Genomic DNA, 10,000 nt, shown 5'->3' on the forward strand with positions numbered 1-10,000 from the left:
CCCAGAGCCTGTCTGCCACCCTCCCCACTGTCAAGATGATCGTTGATGTACGTACCTCACCCCTGACCCGGCCCGCCACACCCTCGGGAATTTCCGGACCACCCTCAGCGCCATGTGGGTCCCACGTGTCCAAGTTTGGGGGAGGGTGTGCAGGAGGTTGACGGGGAGAGGGAGAAGATCGAGGGGGTGGGATGGGGTTGCTCCCTTTCCCCTCACCCCCACCCCGACACCGGATAGCGTGGAGCTTCTCGAGTGTGTGTGTGGGAACCCCCCCTCCCCCTCTGTCTGGGCGAGTGTTCCCTCAACCCCCCTGACCCGTGCCTTGTCGATGGTGGGACAGGGTTTCGGAGGGAGGGAGGGAGTGAGGAGGGGAGTGACTCTCTGCAGGATTCCCAGCCTCTGACCTGCTCCTGGAGCCACAGGATTGATATGGGGCTGGGTCCCAGTTCAGTTTCTGCTCAATGGGAACCCCCAGGATGTTGATAGTGGGGGGGGGGGGGGATTCAGTGACGGTAACACCATTGAACGTCAAGGGGGCGATGGTTAGATTCTCTCTCTCTCTCGTTGGAGACGGTAACCCCCAGGATGTTGATAGTGGGGGGGGAGGGGGATTCAGTGACGGTAACGCCATTGAACGTCAAGGGGGCGATGGTTAGATTCTCTCTCTCTCTCTTGTTGGAGACGGATAGAGCCTGGGGTGGGGGTGGGTTGAATGTTCCCCGCCCCTCGTCAGACTGAGGATGGATATTGCCCAGATCCCGTCGCGTTCGGACCCGAAACGTTTCGGGATGTAAGGAGCCGGTTTGTGCGACGGAGCTGAACGCTGAGCGGTCGTCGGGGGAACGTGACGCGCTCGGGGTTGTTGGGTCCGGTGGCGGAATGCCGTCCCTTTGCACAGACGCCCTCGGAAAATGCAGTGCCTCCCCTCAAGATTCGCCGTGGGACTGACCTGTCGCCCCTCTGTGTCTCCCCAACCGAACCCTAACCCCTCCGCCCTGCCCACCCCACCCACTTCGAAACCAGGTCAGCAAAGCGGTCTGCATCCTGACCACCCAGGCCTATTCAAGACTGATCAAGTCAAAGGACGCTGGGAGCACCGTGGAACTGAAGAGCTGGCCCACGATCGTAGACACCGGTGAGTTGACAGCTCGGTGGGGGGGGGTCGGCGTCGGTCTTAGCCCTCAGCCCCCGCTCCCTGCTGCGTCTGACCCCAACGCTCCTTGGACAAGGGATCAGCCGGCCTCGTATCCCTTTTCCCACTACGAAGGGGTTGTAAAAGACACAGACTCCGAAACGTCTGGTCGGGGGTGAGTTCCAGAGCCAGATTGATGACAGCGAACAGGCAAGGGCTCAGGGGAAAAGGCTTCCAAGTTTTATTTCAACTAAGTGCACTGCCACGGCCAATCCCACCCTAACCTGTACATCCCTGGGCACTACGGGGACAATTTAGCACGGCCAATCCCACCCTAACCTGTACATCCCTCGGCACTACAGGGACAATTTAGCACGGCCAATCCCATCCTAACCTGCATATCCCTGGGCACTATGGGACAATTTAGCACGGCCAATCCCACCCTAACCTGCACATCCCTGGGCACGACGGGACAATTTAGCACGGCCAATCCCATCCTAACCTGCACATCCCTGGGCACGACGGGACAATTTAGCACGGTCAATTCCACCCTAACCTGTACATCCCTGGGCACTACGGGACAATTTAGCACGACCAATCCCACCCTAACCTGTACATCCCTGGGCACTACAGGACAATTTAGCACGGCCAATCCCACCCTAACCTGCACATCCCTGGGCACTACGGGGACAATTTGCACGGCCAATCCCACCCTAACCTGCACATCACTGGGCACTACCGGGACAATTTAGCACGGCCAATCCCACCCTAACCTGCACATCCCTGGGCACTACGGGGACAATTTAGCACGGTCAATCCCACCCTAACCTGCACACCCTGGGCACTACGGGGACAATTTAGCACGGCCAATCCCACCCTAACCTGCACATCCCTGGGCACTACGGGGACAATTTAGCACGGTCAATCCCACCCTAACCTGCACATCCCTGGGCACTACGGGGACAATTTAGCACGGCCAATCCCACCCTAACCTGTACATCCCTGGGCACTATGAGACAATTTAGCACGACCAATCCCACCCTAACCTGCACATCCCTGGGCACTATGGGACAATTTAGCACGGCCAATCCCACCCTAACCTGTACATCCCTGGGCACTATGGGACAATTTAGCACGGCCAATCCCACCCTAACCTGCACATCCCTGGGCACTACGGGGACAATTTAGCACGGCCAATCCCACCCTAACCTGCACATCCCTGGGCACTACGGGACAATTTAGCACGGCCAATCCCACCCTAACCTGCACATCCCTGGGCACTACGGGACAATTTAGCACGGCCAAACGCACACTAACCTGCACATCCCTGGTCACTACGGGGACAATTTAGCACGGTCAATCCCACCCTAACCTGCACATCCCTGGGCACTACGGGAACAATTTAGCACCGCCAATCCACACTAACCTGCACATCCCAGGGCACTACGGGGACAATTTAGCACGGCCAATCCCACCCTAACCTGCACATCCCTGGGCACTACGGGGACAATTTAGCACGGCCAATCCCACCCTAACCTGCACATCCCTGGGCACTACGGGGACAATTTAGCACGACCAATCCCACCCTAACCTGCACATACCTGGGCACTACGGGACAATTTAGCACGGCCAATCCCACCCTAACCTGTATATCCTTGGGCATGACGGGGACAATTTAGCACGGCCAATCCCACCCTAACCTGTACATCCCTGGGCACTACGGGACAATTTAGCACGGCCAATCCCACCCTAACCTGCACATCCCTGGGCACTACGGGGACAATTTGCACGGCCAATCCCACCCTAACCTGCACATCACTGGGCACTATGGGGACAATTTAGCACGGCCAATCCCACCCTAACCTGTACATCCCTGGGCACTACGGGACAATTTAGCACGGCCAATCCCACCCTAACCTGTACATCCCTGGGCACTACGTGGACAATTTAGCACGGCCAATCCCACCCTAACCTGTACATCCCTGGGCACTACGGGGACAATTTAGCATGGCCAATCCCACCCTAACCTGTACATACCTGGGCACTATGGGACAATTTAGCACAGCCAATCCCACCCAAACCTGCACATCCCTGGGCACTACGGGGACAATTTAGCACGGCCAATCCCACCCTAACCTGCACATCCCTGGGCACTACGGGACAATTTAGCACGGCCAATCCCACCCAAACCTGCACATCCCTGGGCACTACGGGGACAATTTAGCACGGCCAATCCCACCCTAACCTGCACATCCCTGGGCACTACGGGACAATTTAGCACGGCCAATCCACCCTAACCGGCGCATCCCTGGGCACTATGGGGACAATTTAGCACGGCCAATCCCACCCTAACCTGCACATCCCTGGGCACTACGGGGACAATTTAGCACGGCCAATCCCACCCTAACCTGTACATCCCTGGGCACTACGCGACAATTTAGCACGACCAATCCCACCCTAACCAGCACATCCCTGCGCACAACGGGACAATTTTGCACGGCCAATCCCACCCTAACCTGTACATCCCTGGGCACTACGGGGACAATTTAGCACGGCCAATCTCACCCTAACCTGTACATCCCTGGGCACTACGGGACAATTTAGCACGGCCAATCCCACCCTAACCTGCACATCCCTGGGCACTACGGGGACAATTTGCACGGCCAATCCCACCCTAACCTGCACATCACTGGGCATGACGGGGACAATTTAGCACGGCCAATCCCACCCTAACCTGTACATCCCTGGGCACTACGGGACAATTTAGCACGGCCAATCCCACCCTAACCTGCACATCCCTGGGCACTACAGGGACAATTTAGCACGGCCAATCCCACCCTAACCTGCACATCCCTCGGCACTATGGGACAATTTAGCACGGCCAATCCCACCCTAACCTGCACATCCCTGGGCACTACGGGGACAATTTAGCATGGCCAAACCCACCCTAACCTGCACATCCCTGGGCACTACGGGACAATTTAGCACAGCCAGTCCCACCCTAACCTGTACATCCTTGGGCAGTACGGGGACAATTTAGCACGGCCAATCCCACCCTAACCTGCACATCCCTGGGCACTACGGGGACAATTTAGCACGGCCAAAGCCACGCTAACCTGCACATCCCTGGGCACTACATGGACAATTTAGCACGGCCAATCCCACCCTAACCTGCACATCCCTGGGCACTACGGGGACAATTTAGCACGGCCAATCCCACCCTAACCTGCACATCCCTGGGCACTACGGGACAATTTAGCACGGCCAATCCCACCCTAACCTGCACATCCCTGGGCACTACGGGACAATTTAGCACGGCCAATCCCACCCTAACCTGTACATCCCTGGGCACTATGGGACAATTTAGCACGGCCAATCCCACCCTAACCTGCACATCCCTGGGCACTACGGGACAATTTAGCATAGCCAATCCCACCCTAACCTGCACATCCTGGGCACTACGGGGACAATTTAGCACGGCCAATCCACCCTAACCTGTACATCCCTGGGCACTACGGGACAATTTAGCACGGCCAATCCCACCCTAACCTGCACATCCCTAGGCACTACGGGGACAATTTGCACGGCCAATCCCACCCTAACCTGCACATCCCTGGGCACTACGGGGACAATTTAGCACGGCCAATCCCACCCTAACCTGTACATCCCTGGGCACTACAGGGACAATTTAGCACGGCCAATCCCACCCTAACCTGCACATCTTCTCAACTGTGGGAGGAAATTTACGCAGACACAGGGAGGCGGATGAGGAGGGAGTGTGAGCCCGTGACTTTCTCTGATGAGCGGAGCTGGGTGGGCAGTGAGCTGTGGGGTCTGTGTCCCTTTTTATCCCCTCGATGATGCCACTAACTGCCTGGCCTTCTCACGCACAAAAAGCTTCAGGTTTTTTAGAGGGACCACGCAAAGCGGTCCATCCTCCCCTCCCCCTCTGTTTTGGATTTTACAAACACCTGATTGTAATGTCCTGACTCCCGGGCTATAATTACTCTGCCCGGTGATCGTTTCTCTCCCCTACACCTCCAACCCCTCCGAAAAAAGCTGCTGCTCACAGACATCCATTTTAAACCTGTAGGCACCAGTTGTGGGGAGAAAAAAAAACACAATCTTGTAAAGGGACCACGCAATGTTGTCGGTTGCCCCTCTGCCCTGTCCCCATTTCACAAACACCCGATTGTAACCTCCTGGTCGATACTGACTCTGCCCAACTCGTCAGGAATAGATTCTCAACCCCTCCGCGGCCCACCCCCCCGGCAATGTTTTGGAGCGACGTACCTCGGGATCTTCTGTCCGGTCGCGTCCACCCTCCCACCCACCCCCTTCATTCCACCGAACCCCGCCACCGCGCTGACCTTCCCGCGCTCCCCAGTCCGTGTGGGAAACAGCTCCTGTGTTTGATTAACTCCCCACCCCTCCATCCCCTCCTTTTCCAGATGACCTACCGCGCAGGAAGCTGTCCAGCATCTATAAGCCACCCACACCCGAGATGTTGGCGTACCTGGACTTCAGTATCTCCACCACAGGCATGCTGACAGGGGTGAAGGTAGGGAGGGCAACTCCATACACACTCCCCAACCACAGCCCCATTCCCCCTCCAACCACCTCACGCTGAAGGGGGGGGGTACGGATCACACACACACAGACACTCTCAATATACACACACACACACACTCTCGATACACACACTCTCAATATACACACACCCAGTCCCCAACCACAACCCCATCCCACCTCACACTGAGGGGTGGGGTACGGATCACACACACACACACTCTCAATATACACACACCCATACTCAATACACACTCTCAATATGCACACACACACTCAATACACACACTCTCAGTATACACACCCACTCTTGATATACACACACCCACTCTCGATACACATACTCTCAATATGCACACACTCACTCTCGATACACACACACACTCAATATGCACACACCCACTCTCGATACACACTCTCAATATGCACACACACACTCTCAATATACACACACCCACTCTCGATGCACACACCCACTCTCAATATGTACACACCCACTCTCAATATACACACTCTCAATATGCTCACACACACTCTCGATACACACACACACACTCTCAAAATACACACACTCTCGATATACACACACACACACACTCAATATGCACACACACTTTCGATACACACACACACTCTCAATATGCACACTCTCACACTCAATACACACACTCTCAATATGCACACACCCACACTCGATACACACACACGTGCACACACACACACACACACACACACAGTTACAAGGTGCACGCATGGAGGTGTGTCTCTGTCTCTCGGGGAGAGGGAGGTGTCTGCATCTCTCGAGAAGTGGGGGGCGTCTCTATCTCTCTGGACTGACCCTCTCTCTCTCTCTCTCTCTCCCACTCATTCTTTCTCTCTGTCTCTCCCTCTCTCTGTCTCTTTCTCTCTGCCTCTCTCGCTCTCTCTGTCTCTCTCGCTCGCTGTTTCTTTCTCTCTGTCTCTCTCCCTGTCTCTCTCTCTCTGTCTCTCTCTCTCTCTCTCTTCTGTCTCTCTCTATCTCTCTCTGTCTCTCTCTCTCTGTCTCTCTTTCTCTGTCTGTCTTTCTCTCTCCCGCTGTCGCTCTCTCTGTCTGTCTGTCTCTCTCTCTGTGTCTCTCTTTCTCACTATGTCTCTCTCGCTCTCTCTCTGTCTCTCTCTGTCTCTCTCTCTCTGTCTCTATCTCTGTCTCTCTCTCTCTGTTTCTATCTCTGTCTCTCTGTCCCTCTCTCTCTAACTCTCTCTGTCTCTGTCTCTCTGTCTCTGTCTCTCTCTCTGTCTCTCTCTCTCTCTCTGTCTCTCTTTCTCTCTATGTCTCTCTCGCTCTCTCTCTTTGTCTCTCTTTCTCTCTATGACTCTCTCACTCTGTGTCTCTCTCTCTCTCTGTCTCTCTCTCTATCTCTGTCTCTCTTTCTCTCTATGTCTCTTTCCCTCTCTCTCTCGGTCTCTCTCTCTCTGTCCCTCTCTCTCTCTGTCTCTCCCTCCCCCTCTCTCTCTCTCTCTCACTGTCTCTCCCTCCCTGTCTCTCCCTCCCTGTCTCTCTCTCTCTCTGTCTCTCTCTCTCCCTGTCTCTCTCTCTCTCTGTCTCTCCCTCCCTGTCTCTCCCTCCCTGTCTCTCTCTCTCTCTGTCTCTCCCTCCTTGTCTCTCCCTCCCTGTCTCTCTCTCTCCCTGTCTCTCTCTCTCCCTGTCTCTCTCTCTCTCTGTCTCTCCCTCTCTCTCTCTCTCTGTCCCTCTCTCTGACTGTCTCTCCCTCCCACCCCCCACCCCCAGGTCTCTCACGCTGCGGTCGGAGCCGTGTGTCGCTCGGTGAAGCTACAGTGTGAGCTCTACTCCAGCCGACAGATCACCGTCTGCCTGGACCCCTACTGCGGGCTCGGGTTTGCTGTCTGGTGTCTGTGTGGGTAAGGCAGGGGTGTAGGGGGCCGGGGGGGTGACACACACAGAGATAGGGAGGGAGTGTAGGGGGCTGGAGGGAGTGACACACACAGAGATAGGGAGGGGGTGTAGGGGGTGACACACACAGAGATAGGGAGGGAGTGTAGGGGGCTGGAGGGGGGTGACACACACAGAGATAGGGAGGTGGTGTAGGGGGCTGGAGGGGGTGACACACACAGAGATAGGGAGGGGGTGTAGGGGGCCGGAGGGGGTGACACACACAGAGATAGGGAGGGGGTGTAGGGGGTGACACACACAGAGATAGGGAGGGGGTGTAGGGGGCTGGAGGGAGTGACACACACAGAGATAGGGAGGGGGTGTAGGGGGTGACACACACAGAGATAGGGAGGGGGTGTAGGGGGCTGGAGGGGGGTGACACACACAGAGATAGGGAGGGGGTGTAGGGGGGCTGGAGGGGGTGACACACACACAGAGATAGGGAGGGGGTGTAGGGGGCTGGAGGGGGTGACACACACAGAGATAGGGAGGGGGTGTAGGGGGCTGGAGGGGGTGACACACACAGAGATAGGGAGGGGGTGTAGGGGGGCTGGAGGGGGTGACACACACAGAGATAGGGAGGGGGTGTAGGGGGCTGGAGGGGGTGACACACACAGAGATAGGGAGGGGGTGTAGGGGGGCTGGAGGGGGTGACACACACAGAGATAGGGAGGGGGTGTAGGGGGTGACACACACAGAGATAGGGAGGGGGTGTAGGGGGCTGGAGGGAGTGACACACACAGAGATAGGGAGGGGGTGTAGGGGGCTGGAGGGAGTGACACACACAGAGATAGGGAGGGGGTGTAGGGGGCTGGAGGGGGTGACACACACAGAGATAGGGAGGGGGTGTAGGGGGCTGGAGGGGGGTGACACACACAGAGATAGGGAGGGGGTGTAGGGGGGCTGGAGGGGGTGACACACACAGAGATAGGGAGGGGGTGTAGGGGGCTGGAGGGGGTGACACACACAGAGATAGGGAGGGGGTGTAGGGGGCTGGAGGGGGTGACACACACAGAGATAGGGAGGGGGTGTAGGGGGGCTGGAGGGGGTGACACACACAGAGATAGGGAGGGGGTGTAGGGGGTGACACACACAGAGATAGGGAGGGGGTGTAGGGGGGCTGGAGGGGGTGACACACACAGAGATAGGGAGGGGGTGTAGGGGGTGACACACACAGAGATAGGGAGGGGGTGTCGGGGGGTGACACACACAGAGATAGGGAGGGGGTGTAGGGGCTGGAGGGGGTGACACACACAGAGATAGGGAGGGGGTGTAGGGAGCTGGAGGGAGTGACACACACAGAGATAGGGAGGGGGTGTAGGGGGGTGACACACACAGAGATAGGGAGGGGGTGTAGGGGGCTGGAGGGGATGACACACACAGAGATAGGGAGGGGGTGTAGGGGGCTGGAGGGGATGACACACACAGAGATAGGGAGGGGGTGTAGGGGGCTGGAGGGGGTGACACACACAGAGATAGGGAGGGGGTGTAGGGGGCTGGAGGGGGTGACACACACAGAGATAGGGAGGGGGTGTAGGGGGTTGGAGGGGGTGACACACACAGAGATAGGGAGGGGGTGTAGGGGGTGACACACACAGAGATAGGGAGGGGGTGTAGGGGGGCTGGAGGGGGTGACACACACAGAGATAGGGAGGGGGTGTAGGGGGTGACACACACAGAGATAGGGAGGGGGTGTCGGGGGGTGACACACACAGAGATAGGGAGGGGGTGTAGGGGCTGGAGGGGGTGACACACACAGAGATAGGGAGGGGGTGTAGGGAGCTGGAGGGAGTGACACACACAGAGATAGGGAGGGGGTGTAGGGGGGTGACACACACAGAGATAGGGAGGGGGTGTAGGGGGCTGGAGGGGATGACACACACAGAGATAGGGAGGGGGTGTAGGGGGCTGGAGGGGATGACACACACAGAGATAGGGAGGGGGTGTAGGGGGCTGGAGGGGGTGACACACACAGAGATAGGGAGGGGGTGTAGGGGGCTGGAGGGGGTGACACACACAGAGATAGGGAGGGGGTGTAGGGGGCTGGAGGGGGTGACACACACAGAGATAGGGAGGGGGTGTAGGGGGCTGGAGGGGGTGACACACACAGAGATAGGGAGGGGGTGTAGGGGGCTGGAGGGGGTGACACACACAGAGATAGGGAGGGAGCGGGGAACACTGGATGGAGGGGACGGGGAAGCAGTTGTGGGTCACAGTCTGATGCCCCTCTCCCCCTCCTCTCTCCCCAGGGTGTACAGCGGCCACCAGAGCCTCCTGGTCCCCCCTGCGGAGCTGGAGGGGAATGCCTCCTTGTGGCTCTGGGCGGTGAGTCAGTACAAGGTGCGGGACACCTTCTGTTCCTACTCGGT

At 57.5% G+C, this 10,000-nt stretch overlaps 1 protein-coding gene across 1 annotated transcript in view; it reads left to right on the forward strand.

Annotated features, from left to right (window-relative positions):
• Positions 1 to 5: 5 nt before the first annotated feature.
• LOC132808930 (disco-interacting protein 2 homolog B-like) overlaps positions 6 to 10,000 on the forward strand; it is a gene marked incomplete at its 5' end in the record, with an annotated part of 21,919 nt that continues 11,924 nt past the window's right edge. The window contains 5 exons of the mRNA XM_060822345.1: positions 6 to 47; positions 1,024 to 1,135; positions 5,584 to 5,693; positions 7,470 to 7,600; positions 9,881 to 10,000. The exon at positions 9,881 to 10,000 is cut by the window's right edge and continues 49 nt beyond it. Of these exons, the coding sequence (XP_060678328.1) occupies positions 6 to 47; positions 1,024 to 1,135; positions 5,584 to 5,693; positions 7,470 to 7,600; positions 9,881 to 10,000 (515 nt within the window). The remainder of the gene's footprint in view (positions 48 to 1,023; positions 1,136 to 5,583; positions 5,694 to 7,469; positions 7,601 to 9,880) is intronic.

The sequence above is a fragment of the Hemiscyllium ocellatum genome (assembly GCF_020745735.1).
Source record: "Hemiscyllium ocellatum isolate sHemOce1 chromosome X unlocalized genomic scaffold, sHemOce1.pat.X.cur. SUPER_X_unloc_10, whole genome shotgun sequence".
NCBI lineage: Eukaryota > Metazoa > Chordata > Chondrichthyes > Orectolobiformes > Hemiscylliidae > Hemiscyllium > Hemiscyllium ocellatum.